Below are 23,598 nucleotides of genomic sequence, written 5' to 3' on the forward strand. Positions count from 1 at the left end.
GTCTAGAAAAATACTTGTTTCACTTTTCATCTCTGACCAGATCCTTCAGGCATCCTGAGATCACAGTCACCATTCAATCCACCACTGAGAGAACTTTCACCTTGCTTTGAAACTCCTCAATTGTATTTTGCATCACTTTTTTTTGTGTGTATGCTTTTATCATAATCTTTATTATTATTCCCTTAGTTTTCTGTCCTATTAAACTTTCTTTATCTCAACACACGAGTTTTACATTTTTTCCGATTCTCTCCCTCATCGCACCAGGGCCAGAGGGTGAGCAAACGACTGTGTGGTGTTTAACTGCCTGCCAAGTTAAACAATAACAATGGGCAAGCGTGGCAGGGGGTGGCAGGGTGGCAACTCCTAGTTTGTGGGAGAGGTTCTGCTCACCTCCCTGCTTCTGGTGGTGGCAGATAGTCTTCATCCCTTTTGCTGAAATTTGAAGGGGCAAGGAGGGACTCTCAGCAAAAATCTTTTTGCTTCAGTTGTGTAAGGAGGAGCATTATTGTCTGGCCACTAGACTATACTGTCCGCTGGAAAATGAAAACCATTCTTTCACACCTCTGTGGGGTAGAGTATACCTGCAATCTAACAGGAATGAATTTGTCCCTGAAGGGTTAGTACATAATGCGAAGTTTCTTAAGTGCTAATGATTTTTTCAGTGCCAGTTGGCAACATGATCTGTTAATGATGAACATTGCATGCTTATAAAACTATAAAGGGATAATTTCTAAACAGCGATTTGTGTGACTTAAAGATACTGATGACAAAGAAGGTATTTTACAGACTTTATTAGTAATGAAAATATTCCTCAAAGACATGACTCCACTTACAATTTGCATAGCTCCATCAAGATGGAAATGTTCTCTCACTTGTTGAAGAGATTGAATATCTACACGCTAAGTACAAAGTTAAAATTATGTCACCAGAAGTAGTAAAATAATCTTAAATACTGCATTATGTTCTTGTAGTGTGTAAGAAATGACAAAGAATACTTAAGAATAGCCTTGAATAGGACTTCAGGGAATAAGCACATGTAGAATTTGTAAAAAAGTTAGACAAATAATACTATAGAAACCCTGACCTTGAATTATAAAATACAGTAGTGCTACACTCAAAGCATGTATTAGAATTACAGTAACTCATAGAAACTTGTACTCTGCATCTTGCACATGTCAGTTTTTCTGTCTGCATTGCTGCATTAAGTTCAAGGCACAGTTTTTATGATTTGGGTTTTTTTTTAATGAACAAAATGATATAAAAATACACTATTAGTAAGGCAAATATTAAAAAGTAGGATTAAATACAGTACGCTCAAATATCCATTATCGGATATCTTCTGGGCATAGACCAGAAATTAGTATAACATTGTCTACTCCAGTTTCTCCAGTTTTGCCCTTCCCACGTTCTGATTCAAAAGTGACCTGCCATAAGAAAAGAGATGTATTAACAGTGAAAATGTAGTTTATGCAACCATTTAGCAACTCTTAATGTTCTTTAGTTATAATGGTATATCTGAGGAGTGTTTTGTCATAATAGAGGACTTAATTACTTAAATCTTTGCAGTTTTTTGAGTTTCTGTGTATTATTTGAACTAAACTGATAATCCTCTGCACAGATTTACCATACCAAATGGATTCCTTTAATAAGATTACTTATTTTTATTGTACAAAGAAAATGCAAATTGAGTGAAATCCTATTATAATAATATAGTTTTATCACACTATGTGATGTTATTGCACTCCTTTTCTTGAAGGCATTACAACTGTTCATATTAAATCTATTTGGATCCTTAGTTTTGGGCTATATGTACTACATATGTAGTGTATATACTATATACATTTACTCTTTCTATATATAGTATGTGTATGTATATATAGTATGGTATGTATACTACATATAGAGAGTAGGTTCATTTTTATGAATATGATGTCTGGGTTTTTATTTTATAATCTGACTTTCATTTATGTAAGGGCTTTTCTACATCATTCCGGCAGTGCAAAGAACCTTGAAAAGAGCTTGCATTTCATTCATACTCAGAGTATTCAGTTATACAATAAAAGCCTTTACATAGCACTGAAAACAGTCACATAAATGAAAACTAGGCCCTCAAACTTCAAGGAGAAAGATGCTGAAGCCCTGATTCAGGTGGTTTTCAGACATACCTCACTGCACAGTGTTCCCTGTTGGCTAGCACGTCCTGCTCCTAGATGGATTGCCTGTCCTTGATTATACATGATGTCTCGTTTTTTACTAATTATCTGATTTAGTTTGGTTTGAGAGCATCCTCTTCTATGAAACAGGGATCATTTTCATTTTTTTTTCCAGCAATATATATGTATGCTTCCGTTGCATGAGATATTAAGCTGAGATCTTAATTGTTTGTGTTAATTTATGATCTGATGCAGTTTTTACAAAGTGACAGCATTACTGGAGTCAGTGTTCTTACCAACTGGGGTAATTCAGTTCTGAAATTACAACCAGATAGAACTTTTCTGCCTCCTGAAATCTGTGCTCCTGTTTCCCATTTCAGATAAGCCTTTCAATTGCCAGTAGGCAATGCCTATAAAACAGCTGGTGGAGTACTTGAGTATTAGGAAATTAAGCTGTTATGTTGATTATGGTAGTTGGCTTATAAATTGTCTTGTACTTACACTGTTGGTTGTTTCAGCCCCTTGAAATATATCTATTTTTCCAGTTCTCCACCTTTCATCTCTTCCTTTGTTCTGCTCCCAGACAGGAGTGTTTTTTTTGTTTGCCAGGAACACTCTAAGTTTCCCCACTCTCTCGCCAGCAAGTCGATAACTGAAAATCAAGCAGTAGCTGCTCTTTGGTTTGAGGTCGGTGAGGAGAAGTTTTAGACGCCCCATATCCTTCTTGTGCCCCACAAAAGCTGGAACTGCCATGTAGTACCCATCGCCTTGTGATAAAAAAAGAAAATGCATCTTTGAGTGTTGACTAAGCAGGTGGCTTTTGCTAAATGCGTATCTCAATTTTTGAAGGTTCCACCACCCATTGCTCTCAGATACCGTGTTATTTATTACCAAATTGAATACATATTTGCTAAGAAAATATGTGGAAGCTATGTTACTTGAATAATTTAAAATCAAGCCGGAGAAAAGCAGCAGGGAGTATGCTTTATAAGGAATAAGCTTGTGCTGTTGGAAGTCAGTTTATAGAGGAGATGAGTTCATATTTCACTGGCAATTACAGTCATTCTTCAGGTTTTCAAATGCAAGTCTGAAACATGCTGCTGTGCTTCTATGGTCAGATCGTTTCTGGTACTAGAGCTAGCTCAATACTCTCTTCGCTGTTCTTGCAGTGATGACAAACTCATAAAGAAACTGATAGCTTATTTCCCAAATACTGGAGGACCAATGTAAATGACAGAGACGCACAAAGTGATAAAGGGATAAAACATCAGGGCCCATAAATAAAGTTGTAATCAGCAGATATAAGTTCGGGGAGATGGGGTAAGGTTGGGATAAAGTCTTCCTGGAAGTGACATCACAGAGAAGTGACTTGGGGAAAAGGAAATATATGGAGCAGAGGAGGAAGGATTGGTGAAGAAAGACTGGGACAGAAAGACTGTGAGGGAAGAGGGAGAGAATGTGTGTGTAGGAACTTGAGCAAGTGTCCTGCAGGATCTGCAGGATCCACTGGTCCATACTGCAGCAGCTTCTGCAACATTTGCTGTGCCACAGGGGAAGAGACATCCTTTCAAACAAGTTTCTTCAGCCACACCTTTTGATATACACCAGCACAGCAGTCACACATTGCACTCATGGAGCTCTTTCTCAGGTTTTAGCAGGCCTGCCATTGGTACCAAGTCAGGTATCGGTTGTTCCTGAATAGCTCCCTGCCCTTGGCTCGTTCTGAGGAATGCCGTCACTAGTTTGTCTGGCAGAGTTTGAGATTTCTAAGCAGTTGTCACAGTGCTGTCTAAGCCATGTGAGTGACTACGTTGCCACATCCATTTAGACGGCAGATGTGTGGTTAAATGCTCTACCAATAAGTAACTAATAAGATTTCCATTGCCTTGTACCTTGCCATTCTGAACAGTTATATTCTAATCCTTTCTCTCATCTTTTCATTTGTCTGTGTTGAAATATGGTGCTGATTACCAGTTGCTACTGGATATTTCAAAGAAACAATTTCCACTCCCAGCATTGTCTGCCTTCTTTTTTCTTTTATAAAAATAACCCACTGATAGAAAAGTTAATTCTTGACTGTATTTTCCCCTTGGTGGCCCTTTTTTTTGAGGGAGTGAGCCATCAAATCAAAGCATAGCTAGAAGACAGGTTATTTAAATACCTCTATCTCGATCAGCAGGATTCCAGTCAAAGTCATCATCAGCATCTTGTTTCCAGACGCAGACCCCTCGACTGAAGCTACAATCAACTGGAAAAAAACATTGGCAATGGAGACTCAGCGATAAGAGAAGCACTATATCATAAATACTGATAAAAAATTTGTTCTTTATTCACCTATTTATGAATGCATAGGTCACTCTAAAATTATGTACAATCTGAGTTCAGATACTGTTGATTAAATTGCAAAAAAAAAGCAAACCATTAGAATTTATGTAGTAATTCTTTCTTTAACTCACAGGAAAATCTGTTATGTCTTTTTACTGCCAATTTCCCATCTGCAGATGAGTTTATATGCTGTAACTTCTGTATAGTGAGTGCCTGCTGATCACCACATATAGTTGGAAGTGTTAGTTTTGAACTCTAGCATTGTAACTGGTTTGGATCTACCAACTTTAGAGCTTTCCTCTCTCCATTTGTTGTACTGCTTGATATTCATGCTCCAGTTCTATCCATTTAAAGAGGGAAGCTGGCCTCCCATGGAAGGAATCCTTTATGTCAGCACTTGATACTTATGCTACATAGGGCTGGGAATAGCCCAAATCAGTTGACCTTTAGAGCACACTGAGAAAGTGTGTCACCCAGAGCACACCACAATTTTCAGGACTGTGCAGGTGAAAAGCATTACATACACAAAGAAACAAAGACTGTGCAATGCGTGACAGACCAGATTAGGAATAATATGTCAGCCATCTGAATTTGCTCTGAAAGAGGCATCCTTCTTGTTCTTTTCATGTATTTTGTCATGAGACAGAGGAGCGCAGTACATGGCACTTAGAGAGCTTTACTCTATAAATCCATTGTTTCCAAGAGTACTGCTTTCTGAATTGGAAAACTCCAATCTCTGTTTATTTTGTTTTGTTTTGTTTTCTTTAAGATTTGGAAACATTTGTGGATTGTTTGTGGGTGAAACCCACATTGTTGTTAAAATAATCTCAGCTAGAGCCAATCCCAGCATTTCAGCCCCTGCCCACTTGGCTGGTGACTCCTCAGGAGGATGCTGCTGCCCTGTAAATGCATCAGCTCAATACAATCTCTCAGTTCCCCACATTTGGATTCTGCTTTTTTCTATGGCTGTCATAAGCAGGTCCTTATAGTCAGCCTCATGATTCTGTCCATCACAGGGAAGTTGTTTTGCACCAGGAAAATAAACATTATAGAATAAAAATAATCTACCTTCTTGCTCTGGTCTCGACACTGGAACTTTCCTCTGTGCCAGGAGAGGGCCAAAGGCAGCAGCTTCTTTCACCATGGGAACTAGGGAGAACAACTTGTCAAGTGCTGACTCATCAGGGGAACAGAAAATGGAACTTTATTCCTTTATACCAGTTGCCATCATTCATTTAAATAACTCAATGTATGTGTTTTCCACTCCACCACCAAACTCACATTCCTAACCCCAGTTAGATACTAACTCTGAATTTTAAAACTTTGTTTAAATTGCTCTTTTCCACAGCACTGGGCCTTCTGAGCTGTGGGCAATAGAGCTGCAAGATTCATTAGGTCATAAAATGCTGAACATAATCTTTCTTTGGCATAGTGATCTGCTTTCTTGCTACAAAACTTCAACTAATCATCGGAGTACCTGAACTCTACCAGACAGAGAAGACAGCAACTCAGCAGCTTGGCAGCACTTCGCCAACAGCAGCCTCAAAAAAGGGGTCATGTCAGAGACTTTGTAAAAGCCATAAACTTTGGGGGATCAAAGGCCCACAGCTCTGTAGTTAGGTAAGTAATAGCTGGTGCTGCTGTAACAGAAGCCCCAGGAAATCATTTTTCTGAAGCCATACTCTCTGCTGGGGTACATGTTCTCCTGCAAACCTGATCAGCTCTGCTGTCTGTTGGGAGGGAAGGGCACAGCGACTGCCCTGCCTCTTCCTCACCCTCCTTGCAACAGCCGGCAAGCAAAGCCTGATGATTTGATAACCAGTCCCAAACAAATTATTTCGTAAACATTTTTTGACATGTATTGTGCCGAATTGGAAGAGTCAGTACAGCAGCACAGTCAATGAACGTTAGGTGCATTCTCCAAGATACTGGCCTAAAGGGGGCAGTTACTCAAGAAGCACTATTTTTCAGCAGCAGCTTGAAGAGACCAAGGCAAAACCTCTCCTGTCTGATAAGCTACAAAGATACAGAAGCTTGCAAACTCTTATTTACTCTAAGTAATACTCTAAAATTCTCTAGGTATTTTTCAAGTTCTGTGGTTAAGCTTCTTTTGTACTATTTTAAGTGATTAATAGAGAAAATGCACTCGCTAAAAAAAAATTATAGTCTGAACTTCTTTGTTCAGAGCCAGTGTAAGTAACTAATCACACATGAGATAAGGGGAAGATCTGCTTTCACTGGCAGATGATTCTATCCTTTGCAAACATATATGCAGATGATACCTATGAAATATACATACACAGCTATGAAAACAGGAGGATCTTAAATGTGCCATTTTAGAGGAGGAGGGAGGATCCTTTGGATTAACTGCTTACAGAAATCATCAGTGGAAAGCCTGACAGACTGAAGTTCACTTTTCAGCCACACCACGCAGGCAGCAGCGCTAAGAAAAGCTCAGACTTCCTCAACAGTGCCAGATGATAGGAGCTATGGAAATGGGAATTACTTTTCCTTACTCAACATTGTTTCATACATGTTATTAGAAAGTCGAAATATTTTAAGAGTCATTACTTTCACATGCACACACGTTTATTCACAGAGGACATTGTTCCCATGAGTTCCAATGAGCTAGGGCTTTCCATTAAAATACTCCAGCACACTCACAGGCATAAACACATACTCAATTTTAAGAATATACTTACAACCCACTGCAATCCAGAGCCTCCTAGCACCATAAAGACCATGCCATCTACTTAACCTTTCTTTTCCTTCAAAACTGGCAAAAATTGCCCTGTGTGTACTCCAGGGGAAACATACACTAATGAAGAGGCCCTGGAGGCACTTCTAGAGGTGCTGAATTGAGCCAAGAAAGGAGACTCATGCAATCTTACGAGCTTTCTGATGAATTGCCAGGAGCGTGTCCTCTCTTGTTGCCCTTGCAGCCTTCTCCTCACCCAGAGCATTGCTTAAATAACTTGGATAATATTCTTACTTAAGGCAAGGATTAATATATCTTTCTCCAAATTAATGTATGTATACTTATACACATTTACGAACAGGCACATAGAGATTAGGTGTTAAGTTTACTGTCATGGCATAAACTTGGCCTTGTACTTAGTGAAAGAGGCTCAGACTGTGAAAACCCTTGCCAAAAATGAAGAGAGCAATTAAATATGATCAGTTCTGGAAAGGCTGGAGTGATTTAACAAAAGACAACAGCTGCCAGAATGATTTATTTACCCAGTTATTGAATTACACTTGAATTCACTTGAGGGCTATACATGCAGGTGTAGCTGTGTGCTGCAGATGCTTCAAGTGAAGAACTGTCATGCACATAAAAATAGCCAAATTTTGTATCCAAATCTATTTTTGTTTTCAGTGTCAGGCATTACATTCAGGTTCTCCACTTATTGGAAGGTATTACTTGCGTATTATGAGAAACTGTAAGCTTCAGCTTACAAAAAGGTTTCCAAGAAACCGTACTTCTTGGAATGTGCCTACATTTTACATCAGACCATCACTGGACATAGCCAGGATCCAAAGTTTACCCCTTCCTAAGTACTAAGCAGGAGTCAGGATTGCTCTTTTCAGCTCTTACTGCTGTCAAGTGGTGCTTGCAGAAAGGCAGTCCTTGTCTCAGCTGTTCCCTAAGAACACACTGTCACCAACAAAAGCCACACACGTCCCACTTCAGGCACAGCAGAGTCAACCCTTCTTTCTGTACGGCTGGTGTCCACCCATATACTTATCTGCAGCACTAGCTACTGTATAATCTCTGCATATGAAACCCTTCAGATCATGGTGCCACACATTGATAACTGTTGATGTCATCATGATACTCTCATGAGGTAAGATGGGTTGATCTTACAAGCAGGAATTAGTGGCAGACAGAACTAATGCCCAGGTCTTCAGAGGTACCTATGTAACTAACTATCACCAATTTCCACAGGAGTTGTGTCTGTGAATGTCTGTGATGAGCTGGGCGTAAGTAACTTAGTGACATTCTGGTCCTGAGAACAGCCATCTTGTTGCTGATACAGGTTCTTGCATCTGCAAGAAATTCGGTGTTTCTGTTTGTGACATGTATCTGAGTATCGCCCCTGTTCTGAGGAGGGGGAATCTCTCTGAGTCATGTTAGATGCAGTTTGTCAATTGTATTCTACATTGGGAACTGCAGCAAGGAAAAAGACCTTCTGCAAAACAGAATAGCCCCAGGCAGCTCTATCTGGCTGAAAGTACTTCCCTGAAAAATAACAGGACTCACATAAAACAACTCTGAAACTACTGAGGATGTCTGCGATCACAGAAACGCTTCTTAGCAATAACCTCAGAAAATTAGAAAGTCATGCTGAAAAGAAGCATCGAGACATTGTTTTAGTATACACGTGCCTAAATAGAGTGCCATGAAAGGGATTTAGAATCAAGTTTATATAGGGAACACTTTAAAAACACGAGGCTTGCGGGAGGTGCTGCACATAATGAAATAGATGAGGGTTGAGAGCCACCTCCTAGCCATCCCCCTGTCCGGGGACCTTTAGCTAAGTAGAAAGATAACAGACTGCCACTAGGAGCTATAGCAAAAAAGCTAGTTAGCTTCAGGCATATCCTTTCATACAGTGCAGAGCAGTATTGTCCTAGAAGTGCAGGCAGACAGCAGTTCACTCTGTCTGTCAAACAGGTGTATTAGCACTGATCTGCCAGTTGCCCCAGCTCCGACTACATTACTTCTTGGTTGGAGCTGGTTTGCGCTTGGCTTGCTTGCAGCACAACTGAAGTCAGCTCAGGTCTGCCTGAAGAAGTATCATGCAGACAGACCCTCAAGTCAGTCTGTAATTCAAAAAAGGGGCAACGAGATCACAAAAGCAATAGGGAGCTTCAGGGGTACTTCTGGAAAAGCACTGCTTGGACTAAGCTGCAATATTAAAAGGTTCAAAGTGAAAAAAGGAAAAAAAGAAAAAAACAGAGAAGCCAAACACCCAAACCTAACAAGCAGAAGCTCAGTAGAATAGGTCTGTGGAGCACTTTTTTATGGGTACCCTTCAGAAACAGTACAAAAGCACAGGTAAGTGACTGGTAAGTGAGTCCATGGTGCTAAAAGAGCTTACCGAAAACACTGACAGATTTTCCTTTATGTGCACTTGGTTTTACCCCTCTGCTTTGCCAACTGCTGTATATAAAATTACTTATAGTGCATTTGGAAATGACTTTTTTGTCTGAAAAAATATGGCTTGGTTTATAGCTTGGAAGAAATTTTCTATGTGTCTGCAGTAATGCATGTGCCATCCTTAAAGCTTTAATTCCTTTTTTTTTTTTCTGGTTAATGAGACTGTATTTCTTATAAATCATCTGTGGCATCACATTGAGCTCTTGCTGAGGCAGCTGTAATGGAGGAACATATATATATATATATATCTCAGAGTTGAAGCACCCATGTATTTAATGTGCTAGTTGTGGGCAACGTAGTATATTTTTATTTCTTGTTATGGCCATTTGATTTTTCTGTCCTCTGGAAAATGCCTATGTCTAGTTTTGCCTAGGTAGTCTAGTTAGTCTAAAAGTAGAATTAACACACAAAATTTGGGAAAAGTAAGTCACTGTTGGTAACAGTGCCTGAAACTGCAGCAAGTGGGAAATCTCACAAAAATGGTACTTGCTGTCTTTCTGACATTGCTCTGTGATGTTCAAAGCCCATTAAAAAAAAACCCAGAAAACCATAGCAGGCACTGTAAAAAAAATCAAGCAGAATATAAGAGGTAGTAAAATGGAGACTAGCTTCCTATATATACAGTATATCACTATGTCGGACTGAAATGAATACGCCACAGCTCTGCTACCACATCCTCCTCTGAACGAATGACATGCGCCAGATGTCTGACATCTCTTGCCTTTTATCTATAGCTGTGGTGTGAGCTGTGATCTCAGCATTATTTGCTCACCAAGTGGCCGAATTATCAGAAAAGAGTAAGATTAAGAGCAAACATCCTGATTAACTGAGAGAGTGCTCTTTTTCAGAATTAAGAGCCCAGAACCCATAAGGGAAACAGCCCACTTTTCATATTGCCAAACCAACCAGAAAACCAAAACCTCTATCATTCTTGGTGCTATCAAAGGAAGCGGCTCTGTAATTAACACAGCTGGCAACATGATACTATGGGAGTGTATTAAGCATTATATGAGTTTCATAAATTCCTAAAGTACAGAATATGGAATTTAGTTGCTGGTAGCAATACCATTCTGGATGATGAATGGTACATGAAAAGCATTGAAACGTTAGAAAATTACAGAATTAAGGTTGGGCACTAGAAGTTCACCTCTAGCTTGAGTGTAGCATCTGTAGAGTCATTGCTTATACAAACAAGCACTTTGGTCTGCCTCTCTCTAGTTTTCAAGAAGGTCTTGTATTTTGATATTTGGCCTATTTTAATACTTTCAATCTCCATATACTGTCCTGGTTTTGGCAGGGATGGAGTTAATTTTTCCTCTCAGTAGCTGGTATGTTTTGGATTTTGTGTGTGAAGAATGTTCATAAACACCCTGATGATACCAGTTGTTGTGAATGAGACCAAGGACACCGTCCTGCTTTCCGAGTCTCGCTAATGTGCAGATGCAGGAAGCTGGGAGAAAGACAGACAGCATAATTGATCCAAACAGGCCAAAGAGAGTATTCCATGCCATAAACGTCATGCTCAGTATATAAGTGGGGGCAGGCGAGGGTGGGTATCTGCCTTCCTGGCATCCATCCTTCCTGCTTGTTTTGGCTGGCATCGTTCCCCCTACCTTGCTGGCTCCCTTTTGCTCCTTTGCTTGCTGCTCGGGTTTGTTTCCGTGATCGCTGCTCGGGACGGGCTGTATCGGTCATTGGGACATCGGGTGGTGAGAAAACACATATTGTTCACTTTGTATATTTTTTAATATCCTTATATTCTGTTATTATTGTAGTTTTCCCTTTTATTTTAGTAAATTGTCTTCATCTCAACCCACGAGTTCTCCTTCCTTCCCAATTCTCTCCCCCATCCCCCTGGGGAGGGGGAGAGTGAGCGAGAAGCTGTGTGGTGATTTGGGCTAAACCATCACAGTCATTTTGGCGCCCAACGTGGGGCTCGAAGGGTTGAGGTAAGGACAGATCTGACTAGAGTGTGTGAAAGTTGTTACAAGTGCTCATTATTTTATTTGAATCCCTGGTCACAATGTTGTACTACGTGTTCACATGGTTGTGTTATGTCTGTCCTAAGTTGCATCACATATTTCCTTTGGTGCTGTTTATCATTTCTCGGAAATGGATGAGAATTCTCATTTTGATTTACTGGGCTCTACTGGCTTATGATATGGTATCATCACTGGTCATTAAACTAATCTGGTCCTTGTTTTCGGCATTGCTGGCAACTCCGTACTTTGGATGCCATTTGGTAAGAATTATTAATAATCACACATTTTTCTTTTTCTCCCTGGAGAACCAATCTATGGGGAAGTCAGAGGAGGGTACCTTCCCATACTCCTTTACCTTCCCTTTTTCTTTTGAGCGAGTCACATCAGCTCTCGAGAATTTTGAATATCCTTGGGATGTGCAAGCCAGCATACTCCTATTGCTCTGTGTCCTAAATGGGTTTCAGATGTTGTTTAGGATTAAACAATTATTTACAAAATTCACCCGGAGATCTACCTTGAGGTTGGAGGGGCAGGGGTGGCATGGTATGTGGGAGAAGACAGGCAGGTACCTAGAAAACTTCTCACCTCCAATGGTCTGGAACTTCACTCCCGAACAACTACAGAATCCAGATGAAGTGATTGAATATTTGAAAGAAAAATGCCATAGCTATTCTAAAGAGGCAAAGCTTACCGCTTTGTGCTGGGCACTGGCTAGTATCTACCAAACACTGCTTAACGTGCAGCACCCTCAGGAAGAAGGGAGAAAAAATCAACCGACCGATACCCTGGCTACTCCAGCCCCGGCTACCGGCCCTGCGGCTACTCCCTGCCCCTACCGGCCCCTACCGGCCGATACCCTGCCCCTACTCCGGCCCCTACCGGCCCTGCGGCTACTCCCTGCCAAAACCAGGACAATATAGTAGTTCCTTTTTTTCCCTACAGTATTTTTCTGTGTCTCCCTCTCTCTCTCTATATATATATTATGTAGTAAAACTACTATGATAAAATAATACATATATTTTAAAATAACAATTACGATCTCTGAAAAGTGTGACCTGCCCAGTTTTCCTGATTAAATCCTCTTCCTGGAAGACAAACAATACTAATATTAATAATACAAAAGGCAGATGCAATGTGAATACTTGAGGGGATTATATGGAGGAACTTAATGTGGTAGTAAAAGAATCACTGCTGAATAGACATCAGCAGAGGAGGAAAAAAAAATGTGTAAATTTACCAGCTTTAATTTTGAGCTAATCATGTACTCCAAAGGGTCATTCAATATCATTAAAAATGAAAATGTTTTTAAAGCCAAAATTTCAAACAGTTAAGTGCCTGAATCATGACTGAGTTTTTATAACAAAGATCAAGTATAGCACATGAAAATGTAAAAGGAAAGGAAACACAGTTAACATATGCAACCCATCCTGAAAGAAAAATGCAAATCGCACAATGCCTTAAGTCCTGTACCTAGTTGGTATCAAACGAGAAAGCCATAAATATTACAAGTTCACATCCTTAATGAAACTACATCTTGGGCATACTAGTGTCCCTGTATAAAGAGGCACACCAACCTTTGGCCAGCATCCTCTGGCAAAATAAAATCTCTCTCGCATGTTCAGCATATAAATCCCTTATAATAATAATGGAAAATTCCAGCCAAATTGGACTGGAACAAAGACAATATAGGCAAAAATACAGATAAAACAGTGCTTTAATAATTTCAAGCAATAATATTCATCGTCACTGCTGTCAGTTGTAGTGGCAATTTTGTAGAGATAAGGAGTCTCTGCCTAGCCAGGTTTATGGTGTTCAAATGTCCTGGTTTGGTTGAGAAAGCTTTTGAAAATGAATCTCACCAAACATCACAACAAAAATATATTGCGTATTATTTTGACTTCGCTTTTCCTGTGGACAAAGGATCTTCCGTGTGTGCCCTCACTCAAACTGAAATCTGAGAAATGAGTCTATTCCAAATAGTGTAGCATCGAGTACTCAACAGGAAGAGTTGAGTTACACGATCCACCCTTTGCAACTGCATCAAGTCACGTAGCCCAGTACAGGAGAGCCCTTGTAACACCAGGCACAGAGAACAGAGCCCTTTGTCATTTTAACCAAAAAAGATGGTGACCCTACCCTGGGACACTGCTTCTGGCAATCCTTCCTGACCTGTCCAAGCAGGTTACAGAAGAAACTTGCTGAGATGTCTGAGCTATCTCCCCCAATCCATGAATCCTTGCAGGGAGGCTGGACTACATGACCTTTAAAGGTCCCTTCCAACCCTAACTACTCTATGATTCTATGAAATGCTTTGTCTTAATTCAGATAAACTATCACATTTAAACAAAAGGGATAAAAAAACCCCTCTGTGAATCACGTTGTTACTTTTCTGTTGGGAATGACATGAGCAACAGTTGTGCCTATTATATGGTCTATATTATGTGAAACACAAGGACACCAAAGTCTATGTTTTTCCTCTGAACAATGCACACTACCTAGGATGTAGTGAATCAAAACTAATTATTGTGTTACTTGTAATGAAGCAGCACACTATCTTGTTTTGCTGGGGCTTCTGTGAAGAAAATGGGGAAAAACTATGTGCTATGTCTAAACTTCTTGGAAAGCCCAGCCTGCAGAGCGGCTTTCAGGACAGCGCACTCCTCCTCTGCTCACATTGGCTGCAAACAGATTCCCCTAAAAGGGTACCTTAACCTCACCAGTAGGTATGTTAGGTTGCTTTTCATTTTCCACAGGTAGATTTGATAAAATGGCTGTAATTTTTCACCATGTTTTTGTTAGTGTTTATATATATTTTTACATTGAAACCAGATATTTTAAAAAATGAATAAACTTACAAAAGACATCTCCTCTAAGGCTTCGCTCATAGTCAATTTGATTCTCAAAATCATCCTTCTCCTCTTCCTCTGACTCTTCTGCCTCCTCTTCTGCAGTAGCTTCAGTTTCTTTCTCTTCCTCAGTGTAGCTCCCACCAAGATGAATGCCACCTTCATGGTCCAGTAACTGCAAGTGAGTCTTAGAAGTCGGTGTCATGGCTGCTTCTGGGATCGCATTCCTGATCGTTTCATGCTTTTTAACACTTTTTTTATGTGCAAGGAGTTTCTTAATCGTGTCCTTAGATGTTCCAGAGATTCTTGCAATTTCCTTCACTGACTTTTCAGGGATAACTAGAACCAAGAAGAAAATATTAAACACTAATGTAAGGAATCATTCAGCAATGACAACATTTACAAATGACACCATGGTGTCCTTTACAATATCCAGAGGCCCATACAGCCAAATACTCTACTGTGAGATATAAATTCAGCTCTACACAGAACTGAATTCACATACACGTTTTTATCTCTGTTGTATAGACAACCCTCTGTTTGCATTACAGTGAAAAGACCAAAACAACCCTCTGTCACAAACTCTTTTGGACTCCTGTGTAACACAGGTCATATAGCTCCTTACATTAATTATTTTTACACTGGAATTTGGCTTAAAAAAATTACCCTTCTTCAATTTGTGGACTACTAAAAATTGTCCAATCATGCAGGTTAATTCCCTGCATAGCAAATGTCAGCCTACTAGCAATGAACATTTTTCTTAGTTATCTTTTGTGAACTTCTCTGGCCTAACTTTTCTTGGACCAGAGGCTGAAAGGCACTGAAATTGAATGTATTTTGAGAGGAGCTATATCAAGCTGCTCTGTCCCATTTAATTTAGCTCTAAGGGATATTTAGTTCTAAGGGGTAAACCCCAAAACTTCAGAGAGGCAGCCAAGAATGCCAAATTATTATCTGCTTGCAATTACAAGGTGGACTAGAACATAAATGTAAAATTTCCTGAGATTTTTACTATTTTATGATTCCTCTTGGTCACAAAATATTAAAAGGCTAACTAGCCTTGTAGTATCTTGCAACTTTAGATCTGATCAGAAATACAAAGGCTGCCAGAAGTGAAAAACTTAAAACTGGAGTAAAAGTCAATTGGCATTGTTCAAGTCTGGAAAAAAAAAAAAAAGAATTTGGGGTTTTCCCTATTACGAGGTATAATAAAGTTAAATATCCTCTATATACAGGTAAAAACTTCAAAACATTCATTGGTAAGAGGATATTTTTACATTTACATGGCAGCCCCAATTTTCAAATCATGCTTTCCTTGTCAATGTATTGAGTTTCAAGACACAAGCCTTTTATTTCTTTCAAAATCTAATTTTTCTTGCTCTACAATCATCAAACTATGATTGGATGCTTGAATGAGGGACATTTTTCATAGAAACCCATTTGAAGGTGCATTTCTAGGGATGTGGGGAGGCAGAATTGATTTTCCAACAGTGGTGGGATCCAGCAGCAGCACAAAGGGCTCCTGTGAGACAATATGTTGGCCAGCTGTCCTCCATGTTCTCTTAAGATAGGAAAATTATCAGGTTACATAAAATGAGGAGAGATTTTAGTTATACGTTATGAAAAACTTGCTTATTATCCTTGCTATAGGATAGTAAACCACAGGGGCAAGCCACTTAGATTATTTGAACTGTATCACTAGAAGTTTTAAAAAATTGTTAGGCTACGATCTGTCATTAATATGCTGGACATGATCCGCCTCAGAGCAAAAGAACAGACTAACAACTGATCTTTTTTAGTCCCTTCCAGATGTACTCTTCTGTCATCTGACAAAGACTGATGGCTCTTTGTGCTGATGGTCAAGCCATAAGTGAGGGTTAAAGCCAGGACTACTTTGGATCAGTTTGTTTAAGGTATGTGTACAGTACAAAGCAAATTGAAAGGAAAAATTACGGCAATATTGTGGTTGTTGCTTTTTATCCGCAACATCAGTCAAGGAACACCACTGTGCCAAAACGAGGTCTGGAATGGTTTGTGTGACAAACATGCATGTCTTAGAGAAGACACAAATCTGAGGAGTTCTAGTTTATGAGATGATCCCATCACACCGTAAGGATTCCACTAGAGTTAATCAAGTCCCTGCCTATCGTGGTACCAGAGCTACTGAGGAAGAGAGTGACCTTGGGATTTAAAGTCCATAGCAATGGACTTTGAGGTTTGAGACAATGAGGCTTTTGAATCAACTCAGGATTTCATGACTGCTATGACATGACCAGTCAGTATGCAATTATATACTCAGCCCTCTAGTATTGGCCACAGCCTTAATCTGTGTGGGTGAGGAAGGAGGACTGGTAAGTAGGATGGCACAACCACATAAAAAGCTGACAGCCTTCTGCAGTTTGAGTCCTTTATTTAAAGTACTGAGGAAATAATGAGAGCTCAGCAGTATCAGCGTGCCGTAGATGGAGACTATTTCCACCAATGGCTCCGAATAGCCTTATATACTGCTTCCTATCTTTGATTCTCCATCAGTATTTATGCTGTAGTGCCTACAGTCTTTTGGGACTGCAAATGGTGGGGAAGTCGGCTATTTTTATCTCCCTCTGCTTTTTCTGTCTAGTGATTGCATTATCAGGGAATGAATATGTTCCTATTTTGCTCCTCACTTTGTAATAATAAAAACTTTATAGTAGTATTTTGGGATAGATGGATTGGACTTGTAACCTTGGGTAGTATTTTTTTCTGTGTGCTTCTTTTCACAGCAACATAGCAGAAGAAAGAAACACCAGTTAATAAAATAGAACTGTAGTCTAGTAGGAAAAGGGGAAAGTTCCCTGAATTTATATTCACTCGTGGAAAATACAATCCTATCACTGTGAATTCATCACATTTTATTTATGGCAAATGCAACTACATGCTATTTGGTATCCCAGGAATAAAATCAAACTCTCGTGTGCTCACTGGAGCATTCAGATTTTCTGAAGCTGCAGCTGGAGTAAATGGATGCCAATAAAAAATAAATCAAAATTGAGGATTTTGTTTGTCTTTTCCTTTGGATAAAACTTGTAGTCTTGCTTGTCAGATACTTGCAAGTTAACTCTTTACTAATACTAAGTGAGCATTTCCTCTGGAGGATGATGTCATGAAGTATCTAAGGTTCTCTGGGTCTAAACTCAGAATGCAACAATAAAAATTAACAGGAAAACTTAATTCCAAACAAATTTCCTCTTGACAGTCAGTAACAAGAAACTTCAGACTGTTAATAAAGAGGCTATGGAGGTTTTCAAGCCAGGACTGACTGCTCAGCAAACCTGAACATCTGCTTTTAGTTTCTGCTTTGAAGTCTTCCTAGTGAAATGAAAACTTCTTACAGCTCAACATAACAACTTCTGTGGTGTCAGAAAACCAATCTCCTTGTATGTGCAAAACTAAGCAGTGCAGAAAATCAACTGACAGGAATGACAAAAGTAGGAGGATAAAAATGCATAATCCCCACGTGCTTGCGGACTCCAGTTTGCTGCTGCAGTATGAAAATCTGCATGCTCATGGGGACAAAGAGGGACTAGAGACCAAGGATATTTTAGGATATATCACTGGTATCCCTCTAATCTGCATTGAGCTTTAGAGTAACCGGAGGTGTGGATTTAAGGCTTTTTATGTCTACCCACAAATTGCAGGAGGAATAATCCAGTGTAAGGATAGACCACCTTAAACTCAGGCTGTTCTGTTGAATCCACTGCCTGTGGACTTGCCTGAATGAACAGCTCACCTTCTGTAACAATCTGGGGTGCTACCACTGAGGCAGTGATTTTTCAGGACCCTTCGCCCCAAGACATATCTATAAATGTACAGGTGTTGCTCACAAACATTAGTGCATCTATCCATCCACGTGACTGCATAGAGAATTTTAGAAAGTGAAAATAAATGGAGTGCATTTCATCCCAGCTCTTCTATATGCACCTTCCATCAAGAAGCATGTTAACGCGTCCTGCCCTTATACCGTTTGTGTTTATTGCCTGAGTATGAAAATATCTCAACTTTCAAAGGTATTTTATTTCTTTGAATTAGAAAGAATTAAAGCAAGAAGTGGAAAAACAAAGGCAAACAGTGGCTGAGGGCTAAAAGTAAATCTTTTCTGTCAACAGTTGCTGTACAAGATTATAAGACCACAGAAATGGCTTGGTGTAGAATGTCTTAATGACCAAGCTGTGAAAGTTGCGTTGGAAAAAATACAGAGACCAGATGCTGACCTCCTGTCTCTGTGCTGTGTTGTGTAGAGGGAAGTACTCTGGGGATGATACAGGAGAGGGACAGACAGTCATCCATTTTCCTCCCACATACCCTGTCACCGCAGCTGGTGCTGGCTGGGGCTCTGAACATAAGAAGGCGACAGCTTGTCCTGCACTCCAGCAGGCACCACACTGCTTCCACCTTCACACCTAGCAATATATTTAAAACCTGGTGGGAGACAAGCCTAGGAGATTGCCTTACAAGTCCTTTGGTATCTCCCTTTGTGGCTTCTGCATATAAAAGTTAGAGAGGAGATGAGGAATACAGACAACAATTTACCATGTTTAAGGGGAGTCTGTAGATGTGGGTAAGGATTAGATCAGCAGGACATGGTTCCAGAAAGAATTGTAAAAGTTTTCAACCTCTGTTGAATAGTCTTAAGAGAGTCTGAAAGCTTTCATAGTAGGCTAAAAGACAGATTCTAGACTATTAGTCTCGTTTACGCACCAGGGAATATAATGTAGCAATATGTATTTCTAGCCTGCTTCGTTTCTAAAATTCTTACCATCTTATTTAGAGAAGGATGCTTTGAGAAATCAGGGCAAGGTCATCATGCTGGACTGTGCTTAATACAGAACTAAACCAGCCAGCAATGCTTCCAGTAGTATGTGGTATGACAAAAGCTTAAGTGTTATTCATTAAAGAATGACAGCAGTATTTGGCTCCACACCGAACTGCATTGTAAGCATCTCACCAGTGGTATGACCAGAATTGCTTTATAAGCTTTGAAATTTTATTTTGCCAAATCCAACTTTTCTCAGGCCTGGCAAGTTAATAAGAAAGCAAATTCATATATGGGTTTTAGGGGTTAGCCTACATGCAAAAAAAAAAAGAAACCTGAGTAATACAAGAGGGACAAAGGGAGTTGTCATGACTCTGTATTGCCATTTGGATACCCAGTAAAGCATAATGAAGAATAGTAACCTCTGCCTCCAGCCAGGCAAAAACAAGAGTGCCATTGTTGAGCTCCGTAAAGTGACATCTGAAGGTTGTAGGCTTTACATTGGTATTGCTTTTTCCTGTTATTTCATAGTTTCCTACCAAAAAAAAGTGAATTTAAAATAGGTTCATTTTCCCCCCAGGAACCTTAATTGCTTGTGGAACCTCTGAGACTCTATTCTTAAATAAAAGCTGAAATACACATAGAAGCATGTGGTGAGGGAAATGTGGTTTTTCAATGTACAATAGGAAATCAGGAAACACATGAACCCGAGACCAGCAACAGATTGCAGCACGACAGAGGCCAGATGTGGAAATGGCTAGGACCCTTTTAGGGAGCATTTGAAAGGCTACACCTCTATGGATTCTCAAATGAAATGTATGCTAGAGATAGTTCAGAAGCAGCCTCCAACATTTCATGCGTATAGGAGTGTTGAATGGCAAAAGGGTGCCTGAACAACCACAGGTCATATCCTTAAAAGCAGCACTGTTTGCAGTCTCATGTTTCAGCAGGTTTCTCCTAAGTTAGTATCTTGGCATACAAACTAAAATGAAAGATTTTCCCCCACCTTCTGTGCAAAGGTGAATTTTACATTACCTCAATTACTAGGTTTTTTGGTAGCATGAGGAGATGTAGCCATAGAAGTTTCATTATAAACAATGTGCTTAGTTACTCTTATTTCATTAAGCTCATTAAGCTAGATATTAAAATGTTTTTCATTTGTTATAAAAAGCTAGTACTGCTGCCATGGTAGCCAGTTTGTTATATACGAGAGACAATTGCTATAAAGAATTAATGCTTCCCTGTGAAAACGAGATTCTCACCCTATGGGAATAATTATGTGGAGTACTGAGGACATATTTAAGAAGTCTTTTGTTTAGCTGCAGGTCCATCTGTTGGGAGCTGGGATGGCTGCAGGAGCTGCAGCCACTGCTGCCAAAAGAAATGTGAAGCCACAGCCTCCAGCCCTCAAATTCCCAGGATGGTGTTGTCATTCTATTAAACGCAATAGCAAAACTTTCCCAGGTTTCAGTAAAGCCAAAGTTTTTCCACAACTGCCATATGACATGGAGAACACTTAGTGTTTCAGTGTAGGCTAGTACATCTAATTGGTGTTTGTGTCAGTGTTTGAAAACACATTTTCCCAAATAGGAAAACACGTGTCCTGCCCCCATCAGTTACGCTGATCAGACTTTTTTGAGGATTGCAGAAAAATCAACTACTGAAACATTCAAGGTTAAAATAACTGCCTCTTCTTCCCTTAAAAAAAAAAGGAGCTGTATGTGTGGGAATTACCACCAGAGAAACTCGTCTGTTTTCAGCACAGCTGCTTTTCAAGTTTTACCTATCACTGACTCTGTTCCCCCCCACCCCCGCCTTTATTGTTGTATACATCTTTCAAGAGAGACCCTTGCCTTTTGCCCATCTGCCTATGGCTCTGATTTCTCTCATTACTGTGTGTTATTCCTCTATCCTCTCTTGCATTAAATCTTTTTTCCATTTAGTGTGTTCTACTAAGTTTATGAAAGCACAGCTTCTGCCTCTCCTAAAAAACTAATGGACTTCAGTAACTGGAAATGACATGAGGAGATACGCAGAGAGAGAGCAAACAATTTAATAGAAACACCAGTGAAAAGATAGAAATAATCTATCTTCAACATGGATTTTTTTTCACATTAGACATTAAAAAATGTGTCATAGCCTCTCCACAAGCAAACATATTTCCTTTGTTCATATTTAAGAAAGCATTCCTGTTGAATTATTTCTGCTTGAGGAAAGAATATTTTATACATAGACTTGGTCAAAAAGAGATTTTCCTTTGAAATTTTCAGCTTCTTGTTAGAAAGAAAAAAAAAACAAACCCAGATCCTTTTGATCAGAAATGTATTTGTTTAACATTTCATCTGTGGAACATTTTGTTTTAACAGACCCATATCAAGATGTGTCAAGTCAGTCTGCTTTGATATTCAGTCAGGTCTCCAGCCCCGTTGCATCTTTCCATTGGAGTAAGCTGCAGTGACATATCACAAGGGATAGGTCTAGCAGGGAAACTGGCTCCTAACATTGAATTTGAGCATAAAGAACCTTCCAAACAGCTCTGCTTAGGCAATCGGTGTCCAAATCAACCCTTTCAGTACCAGTCAGGTTTTTTTTTGTGTGTTTAGTTCTTCTCATTAAAAGTCAACATTTTTCACTGGAAGTAACAAAAGTTTAACTTAGGAGAAATCATGTGGTTTTTTATTTCACTAAGTATAGTTTTAACCCTACTAATGTATTGAGTTGCTTTGGCTTTGTATTTAAGGTATTTTAACATGCCTGGATTATAGTTATAGGTATAGTAATAATTTCAGATTATAATGTTGAAAACTCTTCACTGGGTTTATTATTCGGTCTGCTTTTCACTGGAATATCCCTTTCTTTAGAACAAATTTGCGCTTGAAAAGCGACATTTGCATAACTCCAGAAAAATTTATGTAACATTTAAGTTGTGTTTCAATGCTTCACCAAAGGCATGACAATGCACAGGAGATATTATAACAAAGCCACCATGCTTTGAATGAATAATAAATTAATAATACTTTTATGTCTGGAAGAGTGCAATATATTTTGCTACGAGTTCCAGCAGTATAGAGTATGAGAAACATCATACATATACATGCATTTATGTCATATATATACACAAACACACATATATATACATATATTTGTATGTATACATACAATTTTAGCATAGCACTGCTACATTCTTAACAACCTGACTGAAATCAGATGTTTGGGGTTGACCCTGGCAAGGATCTTAATGAGTTTTAGATATTAAGTACATTCTTGGAGTATAAAAACATTAAATGTTGTAAAATAAAAATAACTCGTATCTGAGATCCAAAGGGTACAAATGGCTTTGGAGTTCGAACCATTGATTTCAAACCAGTGCCTGTACTGAGTGAATATATTTAATATTAAGTGCAGACAGGATAATGGCTGATAAACTATCATACAGATAAGCACTATTCCAAATGCAGTAAGTGTCAATATCGATGTGATATTGAAGGTTTCAATTACCATTATAATGGGAGTAGGAATATGAATAATACAGAACATATCATGGAACTCATAGAACATCTGCAACCATGAAGTATAATCATAATACATATCTGATCAAGGATAACTTGAAAAATACTCAGGAGAAAAGGTTAATCTGCTATGTAGACTTAATCTGCTATGGACAAGAACTTTTAAAATGTTTTCACAATGTCTTTTGTTCAAAAAATTTGAGCAGGACTCAGATGCCCTTCTGAGGAAAACATCTCTAATAACATTGTGGGGGAAATCCCTGCCAGGTTTAATAAAGGAATTAAATACAAAAGGTTCATTTTAAATATAAAAACAAGAGCAACCTTTTCTTTCTTTTTTCTTGGAGCTTCATATTCAGTTACAACCGGGCAGTGACATCTTTATAGGAAGACTTTAATATTCAATAGACAAACAAAAGCAAAACTGTAAGTGAAAAAGGTTTAGCACAAAAGTTACAGCTTTGCTCCCTTCTCTCACTTTTTGCTAAGTTTGCTTAAAACTCTTCTGGAAGGGACTGCACAGCCCTCTAAGGGGCTAGTCATGGGAGCTCAAGGAAAATACACAGTAGACAATTTAAAGCTCTTTTATCTCTTTCTTCAGGCCAAATTATCTTCTCTCTTCTACTTGTGATTCCTACTGTTACTATGAGACTTGAGGACTCATAGGTGAAATTAATTTGAGCTAATAATACTTGTATCAACCATGCAATGACTTATATAATAAATATATTATTTCATGGAGAGATTTGCCTTGGTTGGTATTGCAGCACAGGTCAGCAAAATCTTTCCTAGAAAATGCCTTATAACCATCAATTATTGGAGAAAAA

The 23,598-nt window shown here is 39.1% G+C and overlaps 1 protein-coding gene across 3 annotated transcripts in view; it reads right to left on the reverse strand.

Annotated features, from left to right (window-relative positions):
* Positions 1-775: 775 nt before the first annotated feature.
* The window catches only part of EGFL6 (EGF like domain multiple 6), a 41,195-nt gene continuing 18,372 nt past the window's right edge, over positions 776-23,598 (reverse strand). For 2 of the 3 annotated variants that reach the window (XM_086740411.1, XM_086740393.1), the window contains 5 exons: positions 14,480-14,809; positions 5,547-5,651; positions 4,315-4,401; positions 2,655-2,920; positions 776-1,424 (listed from right to left, as the gene is read on the reverse strand). In XM_086740411.1, coding sequence (XP_086596537.1) covers positions 1,326-1,424; positions 2,655-2,920; positions 4,315-4,401; positions 5,547-5,651; positions 14,480-14,809 — 887 coding nt within the window. In that variant the 3' untranslated portion in view covers positions 776-1,325. The remainder of the gene's footprint in view (positions 1,425-2,654; positions 2,921-4,314; positions 4,402-5,546; positions 5,652-14,479; positions 14,810-23,598) is intronic. The other variant, XM_086740403.1, reaches the window with a different exon arrangement.

This window comes from Chlamydotis macqueenii, chromosome 1 (assembly GCF_036417535.1).
Source record: "Chlamydotis macqueenii isolate bChlMac1 chromosome 1, bChlMac1.mat, whole genome shotgun sequence".
NCBI classification, from domain to species: Eukaryota; Metazoa; Chordata; class Aves; order Otidiformes; family Otididae; genus Chlamydotis; species Chlamydotis macqueenii.